Here is a 26,785-nt window from a genome sequence, read left to right on the forward strand (position 1 = left end):
TGGATTTCTTGACTAACAGGCCCCAATCTGTTAGATTGTACAATTCCCTGTCAAGCGAACTTGTAATCAGTACAGGGGTGCCTCAGGGTTGTGTACTGAGTCCCCTGCTGTACTCTCTGTTTACCTATGATTGCCATTCAAATTCGGAGTCAGTTCACATTATTAAATTTGCCGATGATATCGCAGTCGTAGGTTTAATAAGTAAGGACGATGAGTCAGAATATAGATCTGAGGTCGCTAGGTTAGAAGCTTGGAGTCAAACTAATCACTTAATTTTAAATGTAAAAAAAACAAAAGAAATGATTGTAGATTTTAGGAAAATTCACATGCAGCCTTCTTGTCCCCTAGTCGTAAATAACCAGGTTGTGGAGACAGTTGAGTCCTTTAAATTCCTGGGTATTAACATCTCCAATGACCTGTCTTGGGGTATCCATACACGATGTGTTGTTAAAAAATCTCAACAACGCCTGTTTTTATTGAGGAAAATGCGCATGGCAGGGATACGTAAGGAGATTTTAGTAAACTTTTATTCAGCAATTTTAGAGAGTGTCCTCACATACGGAATTATAGTATGGTTTGGAAACTGTACTGCTATAGAACGTAAGTCCCTTCAGAGAGTGGTTAAAACTGCAAGTAGAGTAATTGGAGTCAGCCTGCCCTGTATTCAGGATATATATGAAAAAAGGCTCCTCACTAAGGTGAAAAGTATTCTGGGAGATCTATCTCATCCAAATGGGGGGATGTTTTCTGTGTTGCCATCTAATAGGCGTTACCGTTCTATTCTTTGTCGGACAAACCGGTTAAGGGGTAGTTTTTTCCCAAAAGCAATAAACATGTTAAACCAGATAGGACCGAGATAAATTGACAATTGGGAATGTCTTGGGTTTAGGAGTGCTCTCTTCGTTCTGTTCTTATGGTCTCTGTATATGCTTGCTTTTTAGTTTCGTTGATTGTTCATTGAACTATTGATGACAATAAAGTATTATTATTATTATTATTATTATTATTATTTGTAATGATAATGATTGCTATTAAATAAAATGTTTAGGTGCCGCTAAATAACACACACATAATAGCGCCAGTGTGCTCCGATATCAGGTTGAGTGGGATCCGGTCTGAAGATCGACAGTGTCTAGGTCAACGACCACTATAGGTCGACAGCCACTAGGTCGACAGGGCTTGAAGGTCGACAGGGTTTCTAGGTCGACATGAGTTTGTTTTTTTTACTTTTTTTTTTACTTTTTCATACTTAACGATCCACGCGGACTACGATTGGGAACGGTAACCTTTGCCGAGCACAGCGGTAACCGAGCGAGGCATCTTGCCCGAAGCATGGCGAGCGAAGCGAGTCATGCGAGGGGACACGGTGACTAATTTGGCTTCCCGGTCACTGTACGGAGAAAACTACACCAAAAAAATATTAAAAACTCATGTTGACCTTTTGACCTGTCGACCTAGAAACCCTGTCGACCTACTGACTGTTGACCTATAGTGGTCGACCTAAACATTGTCGACCTAGACACTGTCGATCTAATGATCCACACCCAGGTTGAGTATCCCTTTCCTGAAATGCTTGGGACCAGAAGTATTGTTAATTTTCAGATTTTGCCATAATTTGGAATATTTGCATACCAAAATTAGATATATTGGAGATGGGACTCAAGTCTAAACACAGAACACATTTATGTTTCATATACACAGCCTGAAGGTCATTTTCTAGAATATTTTTAATAGTTTTGTGCATGAAATGAAGTCTGTGTACAGGGAACCATCAGAAAGCAAAGGTTATACTTGGATTAAAAATATTTTGGCTTTTGAATTTTCAGAGAATTGGGGTCCCTTGACAATGGGCTTCAAGTTTAAATGTTTTCATCAATATATGACAAAATTGTCATTTTATGAAAAATGTAAAAGTGACAAACTATAGTCCACATCTGTTTTCTTTTACAGGGATAGCAGGATAGACTTTTCAGTTGTTATTAGAATCCTACTGCGATGCATGGGCTAGAGATCCCTAAGACCAGGGCCGTGACTAGGTGTGTGCGGAGTGCGGTAGCACTTGTAAATTATGAATTATCTAATTACTGTCACTTGCAGCTTTCACCCTTTTTGAAGCCCAGCATCTCATGACTGCCCGTTTCCTACCCCCACCCCTTTTGTCGCTAATACCTATACTATATATATATATATATATATATATATATATATATATGTATAGTATAGTATAGTATTAGCATATAGTATAGGTATTAGCGACAAAAGGGGTGCGGGTAGGAAACGGGCAGTCATTAGATGCTGGGCTACAAGAAGGGTGGAATATATATATTCATGGACTTGATAGCTTTTTGTTGTTCAGTTACATTGTCTTTTATTAATTTTCGGGATGCGGATGTGCCTGGGATTCAAACCCGTTGCCTATGACATTGCAGTCAGACACTCTATTCATTGAGCTATTTGCCCTTGCATAGAAAGCTAGAGAATTCCAAGCTGGAGAGTTAGCTTGAACCTTACCTTGTACTTTGTGAAGGGATGATCAGCGTTGCAGTTGAGTAGATCTATGTAGTGTGTGACTGCAAAGGATTGAATGTGTGGATGCACACTGCATGGATGTTTAATTATGGTGCTGGGTTTTTTTTTTGTGTGTGTTTTTTTTTACGGGGTACAGGTAGCTTCATATAGTTAGAAATCTCATAGTTTTTATGCGGGATCAAGTGGCTCCGTGGGTGGTATGTTTAGCTGGGATGCAGCAGGTTGTGGGTTTAAATCATGGGTGTGGCAGTATATTGAAATGTGTTATACAATGAGGGGTACTGTGGCTGAATGGTGGTGAGCTCTTGGGTTGAGTGCATGAATGTGGTATAAAGGGCATTTGTGTCCAAATCCATTTTCTGGCAGTGTTCTATAAATGTGTGTGTATTATATATATATATATATATATATATATATATATATATATATATGCTTATTTGTGTGAGGAGATAGTCTGTGACCAATTAAAAAAGTTAAAGATTAATAAGTCACCTGGTCCCGATGGAAATCACCCGAGGATTCTTATGGAGCTGCACGCTGAACTAGCAAGACCTCTATTTTTGATCTTCATGGATTCGGTTAAATCGGGTATGGTTCCCAAGGACTGGCGTATAGCGGAGGTAGTGCCGATATTTAAAAAGGGGAGCAAAGCTGAACCAGGTAATTATAGACCAGTTAGTCTTACATCTATAGTGGAAAAAGTATTGGAAGGTATTCTAAGGGACAGTATTCAAAAGTTCATTGAAGCAAATAAGGTCATTAAAAGAAACCAACATGAATTTGTGAAGGACAGATCATGTCAGACCAACTTACTTGGCTTTTATGAAACAGTAAGTGCGAACCTGGATCAGGGTAATGAGGTGGATATAATCTTTTAGACTTTGCCAAAGCTTTCGACACTGAACCACACATGCGTCTTATCTATAAGCTACAAGAAATAGGGCTAGGGAGTAATTGGTTAGAAAATAGGGAGCAGCGCATTGTGGTCAACGGATCATTTTCAAATTGGACTAAAGTACTAAGTGGTGTGCCACAAGGGTCTGTACTTGGACCACTTTTGTTCAACATTTTCATCAACGACCTAACAGTAGGTCTAGAGAGCATGGTGTCAATTTTCGCAGACGATACCAAATTGTGTCTCTTCAGAACGACTTAACTAAACTGGAAATATGGGCAGCAAAATGGAGAATGAGATTCAACACAGACAAGTGTAAGGTAATGCACTGTGGGGGCAAGACCAAAAATTACACCTACATACTAAATGGGGTAATATTAGGGGATTCTGTACTGGAAAAAGACTTAGGGGTTCACACAGATAACAAATTAAGCAGCAGTACCCAAAGTAGGAATGCAGCAAAGAAGACTAGTAAGATATTAGCATGCATAAAACGGGGAATTGATGGAAGGGACGACAGTATTATACTCCCATTATATAAATCACTAGTGAGGCCACATCTTGAATACTGTGTGCAATTTTGGGCACCATATTACAAAAAGGATATCCTGGAGCTAGAAATGGTTCAGAGGCGGGCGACCAAACTAATCAAGGGCATGGAGACGCTGGAATACGAGGAAAGGCTTGCAAGGCTAGGCATGTTTACGTTGGAAAAGAGGAGACTAAGAGGGGACATGATCAACATCTACAAATATATAAGGGGTCAATACACAGAGCTTGGGAGGGACCTGTTTTCTATAAGATCAGCACAGAGAACACGTGGTCACTCGCTTAGGTTAGAGGAGAGGAGTTTCCGCACATTGAGGCGAAAAGGTTTTTTCACAGTAAGGACAATACGTGTTTGGAATTCCCTGCCTGAGAGAGTAGTAACTGCGGACTCAGTCAACACCTTTAAGAATGGGTTAGATAAATTTCTATTGGATAAAGATATTCAGGGTTATGGTGCGTAGGCACGCATTATAGTTAATTTAACTAGTCCTAACATAAAAATAACTAGTCCTATAATAAGACTGCATAGGAGACCACAAATAGGTTGAACTCGATGGACAATTGTCTTTTTTCAACCTTAGTTACTATGTTACTATATATATTCTCTTTCTGGCACAGGGCACCAAAAAGTCTAGTTACGGTTCTGCCTAAGACATAGAGTTCCCTACATATATGTCCTCATACATCTTTTGCGTCAGTCCTGCCAAACATCCCCTCTTGGCACGCCAGGCCGCATGAGAATCTTCTAAAATGCATCTTATGACACTTGCATGTGTGTGTGTGACGAGACTCTGAAACTGTACACGAGTGCTACAACGTTGTTGCTTTTGTCCAATACAAGTTCTGTTTTGCTCTGTATACACTCACACAATATACAAGTGTCATATATTAAATTACTCACAGTCTCCTCATGTGTCCTGGTTGAACTGTGTTGCAAGTAAGATGCATTCAAAAAAAGATGCTCAGCATTAGCAGAGTTGCATAGGACCTGGCAGCTCACTCACGCCAGACATCTCGTGCTGCGTATTGAGGCTGGATGTATGGGTACACATCTGTATGTGTCTAATTATCACCTGGATATCCCCATCAATTGAGAAAACTTTTTAAGTACCCCTGAACGTTACAGAGAACACCCCAGGTGTTCTCTGTAACGCACCTAATGTCAGACTTGGTTTTGTCTGTGTCCCCGGAGGGGGCGCTAGTGGGTCAGTGGAGATGGATGGGAGAAAACGAGGAGGCTGGATTATGTTTCTGCGCATGAGCGCAATGATATTTATTAGACAGATGGTTCACAAAACGGCAGCAGAAAATAACAGTAGGAAATGCAAATGTCAATTGTACAGCGTGGCAGCTGAAAGTCTATGGTAACAGAATGAATGGTGACTGATGAAATGATAACCGGTAGTGATGATAACAGATGAGTGATAACTTGGCAGAGAATATTCTGGTATGGGAACCAGAGCAGATTAAAACATGGAACCAGCAGAGATGGTGTTGTATGGCAAACCTGGTAGCAGAGGCAGGAGTCTGACTATGTCCACAGTGCAGGTGATGAGGCACTGGCAGCAAGCAAGCTGTATCACAGGTGGAGAGATGGAACACACCTGGAGTCAGTCTCTACTGCTAGGCTGAAGCACACAGAGATGGTGGTGAGTGTGAAGCCTGTAGATGGAAGCAGGTATTGCTGGCGCTTGTAGTTCCACGGAGCTGTGAGAAGTAACCAGGAGTATAGAGTCTTAGGTAGATAGCCAGGAACACGGAACAGCAGGTAGGTATCCAGGTACACGGAGGAAACAGGAACCAGATCCTTACACATGAGTCGCAGGAGTGACACAAAGTTCAGGATGCCTGTAGACTGATCCTGCAGCTTCATATATACCCCCTATTGCACAGTCATTGGTGGAGTGAGGAAAAGTGGGTGCGGCCAAGCACCGGATTGGCCGCCGTATGCTGACTGCTGGAGGCTGTCATGGCGGCGCCCATGCCGCGGCCCAGCGGGAACGCGGCGCGCTACACGCCCGCCGTCACAGGAGCGCCCCCAGGCCCAGGACGGCGCCCGATGGCAGAGACGCGGACGACAGATGGACGCAGGGACCCAGGACGGAGTCCGCAGCGGCGGACAGACGTCAGCTTGGTGAGTCGATTCCTGACAGTACCCCCCCCTTTAAGGGTGGGCACCGAACACCCACGTGGCTTGGAAGGATGAGTGTTATGGAAGACACGGACCAACCTTGGAGCATGGACATCCAACGAATTTACCCAACTTCTCTCCTCTGGGCCATAACCGGACCAATCGACAAGGTATTGAAGACGTCCATACCGGCAACGGGAATCCAGAATCTTGCAAATCTCGAACTCCACGCCCCGCTGAGTTCGAACTTTGGGACCAACTGGAAGAGCTCTTTGGAAACGATTCAGGACTAAAGGTCTGAGGAGAGAAACATGAAAAGCATTAGGTATTCGCAGAGAAGGTGGTAACTTCAGCTTGTAGGCCACAGGGTTGATGACTCTTTCGACAGGAAAGGGACCAATGAAACGTGGTGCAAATTTCATAGACGGGACCCTAAGACGGAGGTTCCGGGTAGACAGCCAAACCTTGTCCCCAGGTTTCAGGCTAGGAACTGCACGTCTTTTGCGATCAGCAAAGTATTTATACCGGCTGGAGGCCTTTTTGAGAGAAGTGTGAATCTTCCTCCAGATTGAAGAAAACTGACTCAGGGCAGTAGTGGCAGCAGAAACATCCATGTGAGGGAGTTCTTGGAAATCTGGAACACGAGGATGTTGCCCATACACTGCAAAGAATGGAGTTGTCTCAGTAGCAGTGTGGTAGCGAAAGTTGTGGGCAAACTCGGCCCATGGGAGCAGATCAAACCAGTCATCCTGAGAAGATGAAACATACAACCTTAAAAATGTCTCTAGTTCTTGATTTACCCTCTCTGTCTGCCCATTCGTCTGAGGGTGGTAAGATGACGAGAACTTCAGTTTAACCTGCATGGCAGAACAGAGAGCCCTCCAAAACCTCGCTACAAACTGTACACCTCGGTCGGATATTATTTCTGAGGGTAGACCATGTAAGCGGAAAATCTCCCGTAGGAAGATTTGGGCGAGTTTTGGGGCAGAAGGGAGACCCTGGAGAGGAACAAAATGGGCCATCTTGGTAAATCTGTCCACTACAACCCAGATGGTATTGTATCCTTGAGAAGGAGGAAGGTCGGAGATAAAGTCCATGGACAGGTGTGACCAAGGGCGACTAGGAACAGACAATGGTTGTAACTGACCTGCTGGAGACTGACGAGGAGTCTTGTGCTGCACACACTTAGGACAGGATGCCACGAAATCCTTGATGTCAGCTTTCATCTTTGGCCACCAGTATGTCTCAGAGAGGAACTTGAAGGTTTTCAGAACACCGGGATGACCAGTGAACTTGGATTGATGGGCCCAAGACAGCAACTTGGGACGGAGTTCTGGGGAAACAAAAGTCTTACCAGGAGGAGGAGCTGGGGAGACTTGAGATGCAGCAAATACCACTGGACTCAGGATAGAATGTGGAACTGAGTCAGGCGTTTCCTCTTCGGATTCCATAGATCGGGATAAGGCGTCAGCTTTAACATTCTGCGAACCTGGGCGGAAATGAAGCTTAAAGTTAAAACGTGAGAAAAACATAGCCCACCTGGACTGGCGAGGATTAAGGCACTGGGCTGCCTTTAAATATAGCAAATTTTTATGATCCGTGTAGATGTTGAACGGATGTTTGGCCCCTTCCAGGAGATACCTCCATTCCTCGAGGGCCAGCTTAATCGCCAGTAGTTCTTGATCTCCAACGGAATAGTTAGCTTCTGCAGGGAGGAATTTACGAGAATAAAATCCACAGGGGTGGATTTTCCCATCAGTTCCCTTCTGGGAGAGAACAGCTCCAACTCCAACTGTAGAGGCATCCACCTCCAACTCGAACGGTCTGTTTACATCTGGCTGGGACAGAACTGGAGCAGACATAAAGGCCAGCTTGATTTTCTGGAAGGCCGCTAAAGCCTCTTCTGACCAGTTGGAATGGTCTGCCCCTTTCCGAGTTAAGTTGGTAATAGGAGCGATGAGAGTGGAGAATCCCCGAATAAATTTCCTATAGTAGTTGGCAAATCCCAGGAACCGCTGAATAGACTTGAGAGAATTTGGAATGGACCAATTGGCAATGGCTTCCAACTTTGTCGGGTCCATCTGGAGATCCGATCCGGAAATTATATATCCCAGGAAGGGTATAGAGGAAACTTCAAAGGTACACTTGGATAGTTTACCGTAGAGCCGGTTCTCACGAAGACGTCGGAGGACTTCACGGACTTGTAGACGATGAGAGGGAAGATCTTGGGAGAAGATGAGGATATCATCCAGATAAACAACGAGGTATTTATACAGAACGTCACGGAAGATTTCGTTCACAAAGTGTTGGAACACTGCTGGGGCATTACTCAACCCGAATGGGATTACCAGGTACTCGTAATGACCATCTCGAGTGTTAAAAGCTGTCTTCCATTCGTCACCACTCCGGATTCTGATGAGGTTGTAGGCACCGCGGAGATCTAGCTTGGTGAAGATGCGGGCTCCTTTAACTCTGTCAAATAATTCGGTAATGAGTGGTAATGGATAACTATTTTTAATGGTAATGTCATTGAGACCCCGGTAGTCAATGCATGGACGCAGTCCTCCATCCTTCTTTTTAACAAAGAAGAAGCCTGCACCAGCGGGTGATGATGAAGGACGAATGAATCCCTTCTGTAAATTCTCCCTGATGTAGTCGCTCATCGCTTCAGTTTCGGGAACAGATAACGGGTAGGTACGCCCCCTAGGTGGCTTCTTGCCAGGAAGGAGATCGATGGGACAATCCCATTCTCTATGGGGCGGCAGGACATCCGCGGCTTTTTCACTGAAGACATCAGAGAAATCTTGATAAGCCGCAGGAAGACTTGACTGGGTTTTTACTTCAGTAGACTTGATTGGACAAACTTGGGCTAAACAGGACTGATGGCAATGTGAACCCCATGAAGTAAGTTGTAACGTTGACCAGTCAAACTGTGGATTGTGTAGCTGGAGCCAGGGCATGCCCAAAACGATCTCCTGGGTGGCTTGAGGAATAACTAAGAACTTTATTAATTCTGAGTGTAGGAACCCAACTCCCAAAACCACTGGTGCAGTTTGGTGAGAAATATTCCCCTTGGAGATTCGGCTACCATCCACGGCGGTAATGTAGACTGGGTAAGAAAGTTCACATACAGGCAAGCAAAATTTATTTACCGCAGCTTGGGTGATGAAATTTCCTGCGGCTCCACAGTCCACTAATACTGATGCAGACTGAAGCCCAACTGAAGTCTCTAAAGTCACAGGAAGGATAAGGTCTTGATTAGAAGGAGCTTGTCTAGAAGATCCCAACTTGACTCCTCCTTTACAAGTCAGGATCTGGCGTTTCCCGAACGCACTGTGCAGGAATTAATCTGGTGACCTGCAGCCGCACAATAAAGACATAGTCTCTCACGAAGTCTTCTTGACCGCTCCTCAGGAGTTAGGCGGGACCTATTTATTTGCATAGGCTCATCAGAAGGTGGAGACTGGAACTGTACGGAAGGTATCATCCTTGATCTGCGTGGCTCACTCCGAGCACGTTCATTGTTGCGTTCGCGGATGCGAGAGTCCAACTTGATGCACAAGGAAATTAAATCGGACAATTGTACAGGAAGATCGCGGGTTGCCAGTTCGTCCTTGATCCGATCAGAGAGTCCATGCCAGAAAGCTGCTACCAGGGCTTGATTGTTCCACTGAATCTCTGCGGCCAACGTCTGGAACTGGATGACATATTGTCCCATACTACGGGTACCTTGACGAAGTTGGATTAGGTCGGCAGAAGCTGATGTTGCACGACCAGGCTCGTCAAAGATCCGTCTGAAGGTTGACACGAATTCTGCATAGTTGTTAATCAGAGGGTCGGCACGTTCCCACAGAGGAGACACCCAACTCAAAGCAGATCCAGAAAGTAGAGAGATGATGTAGGCAACCTTGGATCTTGACGTGGGGAAATTATGTGACAACAATTCAAACTGGATTTCACATTGGTTGAGAAACCCGCGACATAACTTTGGGCTGCCATCATACTTGCTTGGCACGGGCAGGTGCAGACGTGACACTGGAGCTGATGCAGCCGGCATAGAAGGACTCACAGTACTGGCAGGTGCTGGAGTAACAGGAACTGTAGGAGTGTGTACACTAGGCAGGGATTGCTGTAGTGTATCTATCCGGGAGGACATCCCTTGCAGGAACTGGAACATCTGCTGCTGCGCAGCCTCTTGACCATCCAAACGGGAGACCAGATTTTGCAAGGCCTCTGACCCCACACTCCGTCCACCATCCGAGTCCATCGATCCTGAACTTACTGTCAGACTTAGTTTTGTCTGTGTCCCCGGAGGGGGCGCTAGTGGGTCAGTGGAGATGGATGGGAGAAAACGAGGAGGCTGGATTATGTTTCTGCGCATGAGCGCAATGATATTTATTAGACAGATGGTTCACAAAACGGCAGCAGAAAATAACAGTAGGAAATGCAAATGTCAATTGTACAGCGTGGCAGCTGAAAGTCTATGGTAACAGAATGAATGGTGACTGATGAAATGATAACCGGTAGTGATGATAACAGATGAGTGATAACTTGGCAGAGAATATTCTGGTATGGGAACCAGAGCAGATTAAAACATGGAACCAGCAGAGATGGTGTTGTATGGCAAACCTGGTAGCAGAGGCAGGAGTCTGACTATGTCCACAGTGCAGGTGATGAGGCACTGGCAGCAAGCAAGCTGTATCACAGGTGGAGAGATGGAACACACCTGGAGTCAGTCTCTACTGCTAGGCTGAAGCACACAGAGATGGTGGTGAGTGTGAAGCCTGTAGATGGAAGCAGGTATTGCTGGCGCTTGTAGTTCCACGGAGCTGTGAGAAGTAACCAGGAGTATAGAGTCTTAGGTAGATAGCCAGGAACACGGAACAGCAGGTAGGTATCCAGGTACACGGAGGAAACAGGAACCAGATCCTTACACATGAGTCGCAGGAGTGACACAAAGTTCAGGATGCCTGTAGACTGATCCTGCAGCTTCATATATACCCCCTATTGCACAGTCATTGGTGGAGTGAGGAAAAGTGGGTGCGGCCAAGCACCGGATTGGCCGCCGTATGCTGACTGCTGGAGGCTGTCATGGCGGCGCCCATGCCGCGGCCCAGCGGGAACGCGGCGCGCTACACGCCCGCCGTCACAGGAGCGCCCCCAGGCCCAGGACGGCGCCCGATGGCAGAGACGCGGACGACAGATGGACGCAGGGACCCAGGACGGAGTCCGCAGCGGCGGACAGACGTCAGCTTGGTGAGTCGATTCCTGACACCTAATATATACTTCACTAGAAGATTTCTCGAGCTAGTTCAACCCACCTATTGCATACACTGTATGACTACCTACCTTAGAATTTATCATAAATCGCATTTCCAATGCGATCAGGTGCAATGTTTGGAGAATCTTCATGGATTTTCAAGTTAGATACCTTATATCCTAATGGCCTTAACGAAGCCTTGGATTATTCATGTTTAGATTAAGCTTAATAGTTCCCCTCTTTTTGTACTTATTTATAATACAATAAAAATGTTGGGTTAGGTTGGATATGTTTCTATCCCCCCCTTTTTTCAGAATCCTTTTTTCTCTTTAGAATTATTCCTCTAGAGTTATATTACAATAGTTTTCAATAGAACCAATAATTTAAATTGATGTCTGACTGGATCAGAGATTATTAATATGATTAATTACGATTACGCTAATAGAAATTAGTTCTAAGTGGTGTTAAGATCATTAATAATTATGTATTTATTACTCATTGGAAGCTGACTGCGAATATAATTTAAATATACAAATATATAAATATCATAATGTAACTGGATGTTTGAGACATTCTATCTGTGTTTTATTTCCTCATCAGAATTTGTTCATCAATATAGATCTCTCTTGGAGTTACAGTATATATGTGTAATTAATTGATTTAGTATATAAGATAAAAGTCTATAACCTTTTCCTATAGAGGTGTCTATTAATCTATGTATGAAGGTCATTATACTTAATATCATTATATGATATAAAAAAGTGAGCTATTTATAAACAAGTGAATATAAATATTATCAAGATATTAATACCTGTTATTTTGGCAGTATGGGAGTACAGGTTGAGTATCCCATATCCAAATATTCCGAAATACGGAATATTCCGAAATACGGACTTTTTTGAGTGAAAGTGAAATAGTGAAACCTTTGTTTTTTGATGGTTCAATGTACACAACCTTTGTTTAATACACAAAGTTATTAAAAAATATTGTATTAAATGACCTTTAGGCTGTGTGTATAAGGTGTATATGAAACATAAATGAATTGTGTGAATATACACACACTTTGTTTAATGCACAAAGTTATAAAAAATATTGGCTAAAATGACATTCAGGCTGTGTGTATAAGGTGTATATGTAACATAAATGCATTCTGTGCTTAGATTTAGGTCCCATCGCCATGATATCTCATTATGGTATGCAATTATTCCAAAATACGGAAAAATCCGATATCCAAAATACCTCTGGTCCCAAGCATTTTGGATAAGGGATACTCAACCTGTATTGCTTAGGAGTATTCAATGTTTAAAGATTTATGTTTATAATGAAGTAGTATTTGTCTAGTTAGTGAAACATATAACATAGAAATGCACATCTGAACTTGATGTCTGTCTAATAGACAGAAACAGATGTAATTAAGCTTAATTTAAGAATATTTTGATTAATGTACAACTCTGATAGATTGACTCAGTAAGCGTTGGATACGTTATTAATTTTGTTGTAATAATATGTTTTAATTACATACAGAATCTTTTTATCACGTGCAGCATATCAATTGAATATTTCAGTTTACTAAATAGATTCAGCTGTTGCAAGTAAAATCATTAGAAAGGGTATAAATATGTGATTGGAGAGAGGGGAGGTATCCGTCTTGAGGAAGTCTCCGGTTGCCAAGGAGACGAAACGCGTTGACGCCCACTTTCCACGTTCAGTCGTTTGGAATCAACCCGCTAATTGAGCCTGCACACGGCTCTCCACAGCTTCAACTTACTACGGCCTGATAAACGCCGGGCGCTTCAGCCGGCGGCTCTCAGCTGGAGCACTGCTTTCGATCTCTGTGCTGTACTACTGACGTCCAGGACTCCGTCTGCCCTCACTGAGTGACTGCTGCCGGCCTCCGCTGTGAGGTCTAACACCCGTGACGAGGAGTGAGTCCTTTGGAGATCCACGTACAGGTTATTAAAGATCACCATTTGCTCGGAACAGTGCCGTGGGAATTATACGGCAGTCCGTGAATCAGCTTTTAATAAGCTTTAAAAAGTATACTATACCCATATATGTGCACAGTTATAAAAACGGACCCTGTCTACTTAATATCTCAGGAACCAGCACCTGGGTAATTATACATCAATATCTGTAGAAGCTCTTCATTATAAGGCTGTGATTATTCCTTGCGGGACATTTTAATAATCACTGGGACGCCAGTGTGTGTTGATTTTATGTATTAAATATAACAAATTAGCCTTAATATATTGTGTGCTATACCGATTCTGGTTAATACTTAATAGCTATTTGTTGCAAACTATATGCTGCTTGTTCGTTTAAATTTTGTCACTTTTAAAGATTATTGAATATAAATTGATTTATACGTATCTTTGAGGTTCTACTGAGTCAATTATTCTACATGACAGACTGCACACTATAGATTGATATAGTTTGATACAGTGTACATATAGCGCGGAGTATATTTTTTTCTTTTTGTTTTCTATATTGTTGGCAACCTAGCTAGTGGTCTTACTCAGCTGCTTTTGTTTCACTATTAACCAACTAATAATTGCTATCAGCGCCGGAAGATAAACAGTTAGGGACATTTGTCCTGTTCTGTTTTTTCCCACAACCTTTTTTACACATCTGTATGTGTCTAATTATCACCTGGATATCCCCATCAATTGAGAAAACTTTTTAAGTACCCCTGAACGTTACAGAGAACACCCCAGGTGTTCTCTGTAATGCACCTAATATATACTTCACTAGAAGATTTCTCGTGCTAGTTCAACCCACCTATTGCATACACTGTATGACTACCTACCTTAGAATTTATCATAAATCGCATTTCCAATGCGATCAGGTGCAATGTTTGCGCCCAAGATCATATTACAGGATGTGATTTTACCGGTGTCATGTGAGCGGCCTTAGCAGGCACCGGGGCTCCAAAAAAAGCCTTACCCTGCAATGTTCTCCGAGAGCTGCCGCGGCTGCTGCCTATCATGGCCCCACTGACCGCACATGCATGGCGGGCCATTGACGTGACGGGGCAGGTTCCGGGGGAAGCCTCCGCCAGCTAACTATGTGATGCTTTGCATGCCTGAAGATGGTAAATCTGGCAGTATCGTATCCCCCATAGAAACATATGGGGACTGCGGCTGCTGTCGGGAATGGAGGGATCGCAGCAGGTATCGGAGATATCTGCTACCGTCTCTCTGGGATACTGAATATTGGGGGATACTAAATATTTGAGGTTAACCCCTCAAAAAACTTGATTTAGAAGCAAATATTCAATGATAAATGTTCCCCTAATTCTCTACAGTTAGGGATGCTCTGCATCATATGTTGTGCCGCGTGTGCACCGTTGTTTCAAGCACTCTGAGGCGTAATGGTGTTATGCAATATGTATACTGTAGCAGAGTAATACCTGGTAACTTTAACCTATAGACTGTTTCCCACGCTCCGGGTAGCGCTCAGCAAAATACCGGATGGCTTTTTGCTGCGGCCGTCCTACAGAGACACATGCAGAGCAATGTGTCAATTCACACGGAACGGCCCCGGCACTACTGCCGGTTTGCAGCCGGAAATATCCACTGAAAAGTCCTGCTGCCGTGCCGGGGCCGTGTCATCCTTGCAGACAGTGAACCGTGTGTGTGAATGGGATCTTTCACACACAGGTTTTTTTCAAGCCGGTGCTGCTGCTGCGCATGCACACAGCATTAAACAAGACTCAAAGCCGCTGTGTGTGAAAGACACTACCGGATGGTAAAAAGCCGGACAAAGTTTGTCCGGCACTTTGCCATCCGAGCAAATCCGCCAGAGCCGGATTAACGGGAGGGCGACAAGGGAGGTCGTCCCGGGGTGCCCACACACTGTCCCCAAAATGAGAAGATCACACGCAAGACTGCCAGACTGTGGCCAGCGGAAGCTGCACAACATGTATGAGCTGATCGCACCCAGGGAGCAGAGAGCAGTAGCTCCCCCGCAAGATGGGAAGCCACAACCAGGACTGGCTATAGAGCGGCAATCAAACAGCTGCCGAACGGGGTGCCAAGCCAGTGAGGGTGCAGCACGGCCGCATCCTGGGGTTACCGTTGTGAGTGACGCAGTGCCCGGAATCCAGATTACAACAACCCATCTCTGCTTGGCCCTGCCACCCCTACTACACTAACCAGTCTCGCATGCTGTTCCTCCCTGCCTCCCTGTTGCTTTTGCTAGCTCCAGGCTTCATATGTTGCTCTGCCACGGCTCTCTTAACATTCTGCCCGGCCTCGCAAGGTCTTTATTGCTTGATGCAGCCACCAGGAAAGAAGAGGATGGAGCAGATTACAGACGCCACAGCTGCTAACTTTTTAAAAAAAATTTAGTCAGCAGCAGTGATGGGATCACAGCAGAGGCACAGCAGAGCTTTACTGATCGCATTAGTGTCTCCGCACATTTATTAGCTTAGTGTGTCAGACTTTGCTGGCTGTCCCTCGTTAAAGTTTTGCACTAAATAATACAGCAGCCTCAATGCAGTCAGAATGACAGTCAGAGGCAGCACAGCGCGAACAGCCCGAAACTTCACATTGAAGTAGGTGCGTCTTCTTATCAAAATTAATGTTCATTATTTTCATGTTTACACACCAAAGCACATTAAACTCTATCAATTCACGATTCAAGATTCAATTGGCCATCTCACCCTTCCCACCTGTTTAATTTGTGTGCCATGTATATCTATCACACTGTATATACTGAGCTAGCTCTGAGAGACTTTGTATATTATATGTGTGTCTATATATGTGTGTGTGTGTGTGTGTGTGTGTGTGTGTGTGTGTGTGTGTGTGTGTGAATATCTGTCTTTCTATCTCTCCGTCTATCATCTCTCTCTCTCTCTCTCTCTCTCTCTCTCTCTCTCTATATATATATATTTATTTACAGTATTTGATAGAGGCCCCCACTAGTTTGTTGCCCAGGGGCCCCATCAGACCTTAATCCGGCCCTGAAAACCGCCTTGTGTGAAACAGCCCAATGGGTTTTGTAGAGCAGAATTGGAGTTACTGTGCTCATATTACTTTGGGAGGGGGAGGTATCTAGGTATAGGGAATTGGTCATCTAAACTGTGGGTAGAACACGATGAGGAAACGAAAAGTTGTTTTCTGAGGAGATGTTTTATTATGGTGAATGAAGCAAATTATCTTCAGACTGGCTAGGAAGTTGTTGAGGTAAGATTTAGTAGAAATTCGATACCACCAACAGGGGCGAATTAACACCTGAGGGGGCTTGTTTGTAGCGAGGACCCTTCTCTAAACGGCACCCCCCTCCAGTCCCACATCTTACCTTGTGTCGGCAAATGGATCCCTCCTCCTCCACGGTGCCATCTTTCCATGATATTTGAGAAAATGGGTCATGTGCACAAGAGAACAAGGGCTCTGGCACAGTGCCAGAGTCTTTGCTTTCACTGCTCAGTGCCATCTTTCAAAAGAAGATGGCACCACAGAGGAGGAGGGGCCTGCTTTCCTTAAGAAGGTAAGTATACTTTTGGTAGTGGGTGTGTGGAGTAGGTGACCCCTGGACCCAGGGGTCCATATGCACCGCACACCTTGCACCCATTATACATATGCCTATGAGTGTGATAGGATATGCTGTCCTGTGGTAGGATATGATGTCCTATTAAGCTTCTACTGAGATCCATAGTGACATACATATATGATCTTAGTTATACATTTTCTATAGGCAAGAAGAGTACATCACATCTTATTCCAATAGATCTCTGTGCTGCGTGTGATACTGTTGACCACTCTCTTCTCATACAAAAAACTACAATCCCTTGGTCTTCAGGACACAGCCCTTTCTTGGTTCCTAGTCTACCTATCTAATCGCTTTTTCAGTATTCACATCTCTGAATCCACTTCCTTTTTGTGAACTCTATCTGTTGGAGTACCGCAAGGCTCAGTCTTAGGTCCTCTGCTTTTCTCTATCTATAACACATCTCTTGTCAAACTAATCAACTCTTTTGGATTACAGTGTTATCTGTACGCGGATGATACTCAAATCTACAGGATGCAGTTAATTTGCTGGAGGTCGGGATCCCATCGTTAAGGATACCGACGTCGAAATCTTGACAGACGAAAATGTCAATAGCCGGAATCCCTGCGCACCAGGGCTATTGCTATTCGTCCCTTGCAAGGGGCTTCTTAGCATTCACCCCACTGCCGGCATTCTGGCCGGCGGGCTGACGCTGTCAGGATATGGACGCCAAACGCTACCTATCCTCCCAGATTTGTCACCATCTGTATTGGTCCGTGTCACTGAATGCCTTTCTGCTGTTTCATCTTGGATGTCATCTCTACATCTCAAACTTAATATTTCCAAAACAGAATGAATAATATTTCCACCGGCCAATAGTACTTACATACCTGATATCTCTATCACTGTTGATAACTCGACAATCAACCCTACCCCACAAGCTCGCTGCCTAAGTGTCATCCTGGACTATGTGAACTGTCCTTTGTTTCCCACATTCAATCTGTCTCAAAATCATGTTACATACTGTACATCTAAATAACATATCCAAAATACAACCATATTTTACACAAAATACTGCAAAAACCCTAATCCAGGCACTCGTTATATCCCGCATTGATTATTGCAATAGTCTCTGCCATGACTCACTGATGTGTTTGGTTGTGAGCTCGGGCTATACTGAGGTGCTGGGTGAGAGTCTAGAGTACCTGGGCAGAAACTAGGAAGTGTTATATAGTTCTCATGCTGTGCATAAACTAGACTGAGAAGAGGACAGGACAGTACTATACTGAATCTAGTACTAGTACTGAGAGCTGAAATGGACTGGATTGCTGGATTGCGGAGCGGTATCAGCTAATCAAACTCAGATACTGGCATGCAGAGCAGTACCAGTTACACAGGATTGCTGGATTGCGGAGCGGTATCAGCTATACAAACTCAGATGCTGGGATGCAGAGCAGTACCAGCTACACAGGACTGCTGGGATGTGGATCAGTACAAGCTACACAGGAATGCTGGGTTGCAGAGCAGTACCAGCTACACAGATTCAGATACTGGCATGCAGAGCAGTACCAGTTACTCAGGATTGCTGGGTTGCGGAGCGGTATCAGCTACACAAACTCAGATGCTGGGATGCAGAGCAGTACCGCTTACACAGGACTGCTGGGATGTGGGTCAGTACAAGCTACACAGGATTGCAGGGTTGCGGGGCAGTACCAGCTACACAGATTCAGATACTGGGATGCAGAGCAGTACCAGTTACACAAGATTGCTGGAATGCGGAGCAGAACCAGCTACACAGACTTAGATCCTGGGATTTGGAGCAGTACCAGCTACACTGGATTGCTGGGTTGCAGAGCAGTACCAGCTACACAGACTCATATGCTGGGATGCAGAGCACTACCAGCTATGTTAGGACTGCTGGGATGTACAGTACCAGCTATATCAGGAATGCTGGGATGAACTATACCAGCGATAATAGGAAAGCTGGGATGGACAGTGCCAGCTATTGCAGGAACACTGGGATGGACAGTACCGACTATTGCAGTAACACTGCAATGTTGCAGTACCAGCTATTGCAGGAACACTGGGATGTTGCAATAACCTTTCACTGATGTGCTGAAGGCTTTGTTTAGCACTTGCCCCATAGCAATATGAACAGGGCTGAAGTTCTACATATATGCCACAGGCAGGTACATTACCTACAGAGCCATATTCTAACACATTCTGTCTCCATTGTGTATTAGTCCCATGTTTTTATTTGTGGTGAGGGAATGGTTGGGGACAAAGCAGGGGTGGTTTAAGAGAAGTAAGGTCCCCTTCCTCTCTGGCAATGAGCTTTATGTGCGGGCACCATGTTCCTGGGGACATCTCTATTGCGCATGTACAATTCACTGGGAAAATGGCTGTAGTAGCCATTTTCCCAGTGTTTTATGTTTACAACGCCGGCTGCTGCCGGAGGACTCCAGAGGGGTAAGTATAATTATATGGGTGCACGGTGTGCGTTGTGAACCCCCCTGAGGTTCACACCTTGCACCCATTACTGATATACCTATGGTATACAGAGGGTTAGGGGTCTCTGCATGTTTAATTTGTACAGGGCTCCACAATTTCAGTGCCTCTATAGGGGAGGGCAGGGGAAGTGGTGAATTTTAAGTAGAGTAGCCCTCTGCAAGCTTGTAATATAACATAAAAAGTTGTTGTTTTTTGGGCCTAATTCAGAGGATATTTGGCCTAATTCAGAGTTGTACGCTATGCTGATGTTTTCGTAATTGAGCAATTATCGGCAGGCTACACTTGCGCCATCATCATATTGCACATGTGTAAAGGTGCCTTTGCGAGTTCACTCACAGTGAGGATGTCTTTGCAGAGTGATTGACAGGAAGGGACCATTTGGGGGCCGTAATAGGGAGCAGTGGCAAAATCGCAGGCATGTCATTGCCAATTTCGGGGCACGTAACTGACGTCAGCTGCGATCATGTATGCAGAGAAACATGGCACCTGCTTCGCTACTGCCGCAACCAGTCTACATGGCCATAGACCTAGTCGAGCAGTCAAAGCTCCACCCTGCTGTGTGTAGGCTGCATATGTGTACTTGGTTGCAAATATGTTTGCGATCACTCCGGTGGGCGTCTCTTTTCATTTTTGGCACAGCTTCACTTGCTAATATTAGCAGCTCCGAAGCCTAGAAAATCACACTTGCAATTGCATTGGCGTACAACTCTGCATTAGGCCCTTTATCAGTTTATTTTACAACAAACTGACCTTTGTTGATAAATTATATGTCCTCTCAGATAATTGGAAGATGCTATAGTTTAGGACTTGAGGACGTTACCTGTGATTCATACTTTAATCTCCTGATAACTTCTTCTTTAAATGCCAGAACCTCAATCGGCGTGTCTTTACAGGAAAATTTAGCCATTGTTTCAGGTCCGTAGCCAGCAGGGAAGTTTGGAAACATGGAAGGATTGAGGAATTCGCTCCGGGCGCACACGTATGCTTCTCCGCGGAGCAGTGAAATTACCGACCATGTCACTGGGGCTACGATCGCTCTCCCAATGATAGACCCAAACAGTAAGAAAGTAGCTGGAGCAGAACAGTTCTTCATCGCCCTTTTTCGGCACTCTGCTACTAGATTCCACGTGTGGTTGTTTAACATTATCCCAATGAGAAATAAGACAAGCGCTGGGACTCCAATTGCGGCCAATCCATACATATAGTTCCTCCCTGGAGAACAAGGGCAGTGGAACGCCACCACTGAAAACAACTCCTGACTGCCCACGGTTCCCAGCGCAATCAGTCCATTAAATATCATCACATCTTTGCTCTTGAAAAACAGAGCTAAGAATTTAAAGTTCTCGGCTATTATTGCGGCCATTGTTCTTCTCTGGTTTTAAGATCCAATTATTATTATTTTTTTATGTAATCTCTGTGAAGAAGAACAAAAAAAAAATTCAATACAAATTAAGACAATTGACCAAACTAGGTTTCTTTAAAATGATTTTGTAAATCTATTTCTAGTGTAGGACCGCCTTCCCAACGCCTCAGACTTCCCCTCTCATGTCTGTTTCCTTCTGATTTCTGCTTGCTATCCCTACCAGAGGAATAATCTCTTAAAATAGTGATGTTGTAAATGGGAATGAGAGAAACAAGTAAGGCATAGACTGAAAACAATGAAAGTTCGAAACTAGATTATTATATAAAGAAAACAAACAGCTGTTATAATGCTTCACTTTAAAGAAATGAAAAACAGTTGTGTTGTCATAAACTGTGCGATGGAACTTTTACAGTTGTCATGACCAAAGATGTCTGCCCCTCACCCATATAACTGAAAAATACCATGCATAGACATAGGGCTTAATTCAGACCTGGTCGCACGCAGGCGTTTTTTTGCACTGCTGCGCCCAGGTAATCGCTGCCTACAGGGGAGGGAGTAATCGTTGTGCAGGTTTGCGAAGGGCTGTGCAGTGAGCTGCACAAACAAAAGTTTGTGCCGATTCTGCATAGCCCAGGACTTACTCAGCCACTGCGACGATCCGGGCCGATGCTGACGCCGAACGACGGGCACACCTGTGTTTTTCCAGGCACTCCCTGAAAACGGTGAGTTGACGCCCACGAACGCCTACTTCCTGTCAACTTTCTTGCGATCACCGGTGCGCTCGCTTTCTTCGTAAGTTCTGTCGCTGCCCGGCGATCCCCGTCGCCAGCGGCCGACGCACCTGCGCATTGCGGTGCATGCGCTGTCCAGATCCAATCGCACGGCTGCGAAAAAAGGCAGCGTGCAAACGGGTCTGAATGACCCCCATAGCCAGGTAGCTGCAGCAGTATACATATTGGGGGCACTCAATCACCCACAGCACCGGCTCCTGTGATCACAACTTAATATCCTTTATATAAGCTATACATTGGAAAACTGTGCACAGTTTGTATATAGCTTTTTGCATCAGTACACAGATATCTTTGCTGAGCAGTCCCAAAGCTCTGCTATATTCCACATGTATAAAATTATTATTTCCGTCCCTGACAGACTAAATACTGGATTGAATATTTTAGAAAATACACCATGACAATTTACCACTGGATACATCAGAGGTGGTTTGCTAGACTTCGGGCAAATACAGTTACACACTGCCCCTTAAGCTGGTCACACACTGACTGATACACTCAGTCAGCACTAAGATCACATTAGTGCCTGTTACTGCAGTTGGCAGACGTCTGTACATTAACATTTACTAATATAGCACCAGCACATCAATTCTGTTGAATTTTACAATTGGTAAAAGAAAACAGTAATAAAACAGGGCTGGGTAATAACAGGCAGACATAGGGGGAAATTTACTAAGCTCCCGATTTTGACCGATATGGTGTTTTTTCTTCAAAGTGTCATCTCGGGAATTTACTAAACTCAAATCTCGGCAGTGATGAGGGCATTCGTATTTTTTTGGAACTCAAAGAAAAAAATTACGAATGAATACACCATCGGTCAAATAAGCCTGTTATTTGGTAGAACTCGGTAATTTACTAAAAAGTGTAATTCACAAACACTGCCAGCAATAGCCAAACACTGCCGTTAAAAAAAATACAAATCGTAAAAAAATGCTAAAATAAAACAGACCTGCTTTTTTTTACCGTGTTCTGATAGGCATGCACGGATCCATGAGATCCGTGCATGTTTATCAGTGGGAAGGGGTGGGAAAGTGTTAAATTTGCTGGAAAAAAATGCGTGGGGTCCCCCCTCCTAAGCAAAACCAGCCTCGGGCTTTTTGAGCCGGTCCTGGTTGAAAAAATATGGGGGGAAAAAATGACAGGGGTTCCCCCATATTTAATCAACCAGCACCGGGCTCTGCGCCTGGTCCTGGTTCCAAAAATACGGGGGACAAAAAGCGTAGGAGTCCCCCGTATTTTTGAAACCAGCACCGGGCTCCACTAGCCAGGTACATAATGCCACAGCCGGGGGACACTTTTGTATTGGTCCCTGCGGCCCTGGCATTACATACCCAACTAGTCACCCCTGGCCGGGGTACCCTGGAGGAGTGGGAACCCCTTAAATCAAGGGGTCCCCCCCTCCAGCCACCCAAGGGCCAGGGGTGAAGCCCGAAGCTGTCCCCCCCATCCAAGGGCGGCGGATGGGGGGCTGATAGCCTTTTTGTAAAAGTCGGGGAAAGGGGTCCCATGTGAAAACATGGGGCCCCTTTCAGTGCGTGGTCGGGTGTCCGTTTTTTTATTTTGCAAAGTACGTGGATTATACAAAGAACAGAAGAGGACCGATCTACACTGGATTATGTGAGCATATTTTTTTTCACAGGTACCCTATGGATTCTACATGGAGAAGAGGACCGACCCTCGTGTGAACATAGGTAAGTATGTATGTTTGGAGGTGTGCATGTATGTAATAAACTTATACTTTCAAGGTGTGTGTCTCCTGTTTTTATTGGGGTATTTTTTTAGTAGTAGTACAACAGGTACCAGCGGGCCCGGTTTTCTACTGCATGCTGGTACTTGTGGTTCTCCAAGTACCAGCTTGCGGGGGAGGCTTGCTGGGACTTGTAGTACTGCTACTAAAAACAATATTAACATTTTTACAAAAAGGCTATCAGCCCCCCATCCGCCGCCCTTGGATGGGGGGGGGGGCAGCCTCGGGATTCACCCCTGGCCCTTGGGTGGCTGGAGGGGGGGGACCCCTTGATTTAAGGGGTTCCCACTCCTCCAGGGTACCCCGGCCAGGGGTGACTAGTTGGGTATGTAATGCCAGGTCCGCAGGGACCAATATAAAAGTGTCCCCCGGCTGTGGCATTTTGTACCTGACTAGTGGAGCCCGATGCTGGTTTCAAAAATACGGGGGACCCCTACGCTTTTTGTCCCCCGTATTTTTGGAACCAGGACCAGGCGCAGAGCCCGGTGCTGGTTTATGAAATATGGGGGAACCCCGGTCATTTTTCCCCCCATATTTTGTGAACCAGGACTGGCTCAAAGAGCCCGAGGCTGGTTTTGTTTAGGTGGGGGACCCCACACATTTTTGGGGGGGATTTTTTAAAAATGTACTTTTTTATACGAAAGGTGCACAATGAAGCCCAGCACGGATCTCACAGATCCGGCCGAGATTCATTGTGTTAATGTCGGCAGTGTTTTACAATTCACTCCCGTAAAACACTGCCAAAAAATACGAATGACATCGACATCGGAAAATTCGAAAATGCAGAATACGACAGCTTAGTAAATTAGTCGTAATAAATTCAAAAAGTTGCAAGTTTACACTTTCGATGTCATTCGTGTTTGAACTTTAACCTCATTCGGAAAAATACGAATTTTAGTAAATTTACCCCATAGAGAGAAGAGAATGCTTCTTGCAAGTTTTCAGTCTATAGGGGGATTCAGGCAAATTGCAGTGAATCTGATCTAAAAACAAGGCCCTCAAAATCTTTCAGTTGGTTTTATTCAAATAATTTCCAACACGCAGAGATCCACTACAGTATTTGTTAAAGTGTCACCAACTGTACTCACAACACAGAACAGTACTGTACATTAGCCATACAACTTAGGGGTTAATCATACCTGATCGCTGCTGTGGTTTTTTTTTTTTTTTGCACAGTGGGCGATCAGGTACTAACTGCGCATGCACCGCAATGTGCACGCGCGTCAGACAACAACAAAGGGCATCGCCGGTCAGCGTCAGGATGATGCGAAAAATCCGATCACGCGGGCGTTCGCAAGGTGATTGACAGGAGGAGGCCGTTTGTGGGTGGCAACTGAGCGTTTATTGGGAGTGTCTGGAAAAACGCAGGCATGCTTTAACGTTTTCAGGGAGGTTGTCTGATGTCAGCTCAGGCCCCGGTCAGCCTGTTCTCATCGCGGGTGTAGTATGGCTGACCGGCGGTCTCCTGACCGCCGGTCAGCTTACCGACGCCGGGATCCCGGCGGGGAGGGGCGAGTGCAGCAAGCCCCTTGCGGGTTCACTGCGCTCGCCACGCTGCGGGCTCGGTGGTGACCTGCGGTCGCCACGGGTTCTATTCCCACTCTTTGGGTGTCGTGGACACCCACGAGTGGAAATAGTCCCTGTTGGTCGGTATGCTGACCATCGGGATACTGAGCCGGCGGGATGGTGGAGGAGGTCATGTGACTGTCGGTCAGCAGACCGCCGGTCACATGAATATCACCCCTCATCGCACTGTAGGAGTAAGTCCTGGGCTGCACAGAGACTGCACACAGTGGATTTTTGCAGCTCAGCATACACATGGGATCGCACACTTGCACGGCGAATTTACACTCTGCCTGGGGGCGGCGACTATCTGAACGCAGGACAGCAGAGTTAGCAGCCCAGTGATCAGGTCTGAATTACCCCCTTAATATGTAAACTCTTCATGGCAGGGCCCTCCACCCTCTTATTCTTCCCTAGCAGAACCATAACTAAGCATGTGCGGAGTGTGCCACCGCACATAGGCCCTCATTCCGAGTTGTTCGCTCGCAAGCTGCTTTTAGCCGCTTTGCACACGCTCACTGGGAGTGAATCTTAGCATAGTAAAATTGCGAACGAAAGATTAGCAGAATTGCGAATAGACACTTCTTAGCAGTTTCTGAGTAGCTCCACACTTACTCGGCAACTGCGATCAGTTCAGTCACTTTCGTTCCTGGTTTGACGTCACAAACACTCCCAGCGTTCGCCCAGACACTCCCCCGTTTCTTCAGACACTCCCGCATTTTTCCCCAGAAACTGCAGCGTTTTTTCGCACACACCCATAAAACGGCCAGTTTCCGCCCAGAAACACCCACTTCCTGTCAATCACATTACGATCACCAGAACGAAGAAAAAACCTTGTAATGCCGTGAGTAAAATTCCTAACTGCACAGCAAATTTACTTGGCGCAGTCGCAGTGCGAACATTGCGCATGAGCAATTAGCGGAAAATCGCTGCGATGCGAAGAAAATTACCGAGCGAACAACTCGGAATGACCACCATAGAGCTGCAGGGTAGGGGGCGCTGTTGGTGGCACTTGTTAATTATGTTTTTATTACTTACACTTATAGTTTTTCCTCATCTTTGAAGCATGGCTTCTTCTTTCCACCCGTTTCCTTCCCCCACCCCTTCAATCACTAATGCCTTTACTTAACTTGTGAGCTGTCCTTTAAATTATTATATTTAAAAATGCTGACATACGTGGTATTCAAACCCATAGCATGTGGCATTGTAGTCAGACACTCTATTAATTGAGCTATCTGACCCCCTTCACAGAAAGCTATAGAATGCTAACTATTGAACTATTTGAATCTCACCTTTTATTTTGTGAAAAAAATAATCAGCATTACTGCTGAACATATCTATGTAGTGTGTGGCTGCACTCTACATAGTTCTGGTCAATTGCAATGCTGATTAATTTTTACTAAGTACAAGTAGCTTCATATAGTTAGAAATCTTAAAGTTCTTACACAGGATCAAATAGCTCAATTAGTTGACTGGAATTCATCAGGTTATGAGTCTGAATCCTGGATATACGTACCAGAATACTGAAATGTGTTATTTAATAAAGGCATAAAAGAGGATGTGTCTAAATACAATTTCATTCAGTGTTCTATAATAAATGTGTGTATAATTATATATATTTAGTCCACTACTATATATTTACAGACACTGGACATAGCATAGGCTTGAGCCTGGTCACACAAGTACATAACTTAAAATGAACAAATTAAACGTAAATGTCTTAGCACACTCTGTGCTCAACAGTTATTCTGCTGCAATGACCTGCAGCCACCATCCGCCATGCTCTTCTGGCACAGCCAATGTCCACAGTCCTTGGCACTATAAAACTGCAGCCTACTCGTTGGCCTCTAACTGGCATCAGTGCCAATAACTATGGGTGTGTGGGAGTATTAAACTCCTTTCCTGCTTCTGACTTCCTGCTGGCTCTAGGTGGGCTGGAATACCCAGAATTCTATTTTT

At 44.8% G+C, this 26,785-nt stretch overlaps 1 protein-coding gene across 2 annotated transcripts in view; it reads right to left on the reverse strand.

The window, feature by feature from the left end:
- CALHM2 (calcium homeostasis modulator family member 2) overlaps positions 1-26,785 on the reverse strand; it is a 39,093-nt gene that overhangs the window by 4,784 nt on the left and 7,524 nt on the right. For both annotated transcript variants that reach the window (XM_063961964.1, XM_063961963.1), the window contains exon 2: positions 20,186-20,779. In XM_063961964.1, coding sequence (XP_063818034.1) covers positions 20,186-20,728 — 543 coding nt within the window. In that variant the 5' untranslated portion in view covers positions 20,729-20,779. The remainder of the gene's footprint in view (positions 1-20,185; positions 20,780-26,785) is intronic.

This window comes from Pseudophryne corroboree, chromosome 3 (genome assembly GCF_028390025.1).
Source record: "Pseudophryne corroboree isolate aPseCor3 chromosome 3, aPseCor3.hap2, whole genome shotgun sequence".
Classification (NCBI taxonomy): Eukaryota; Metazoa; Chordata; class Amphibia; order Anura; family Myobatrachidae; genus Pseudophryne; species Pseudophryne corroboree.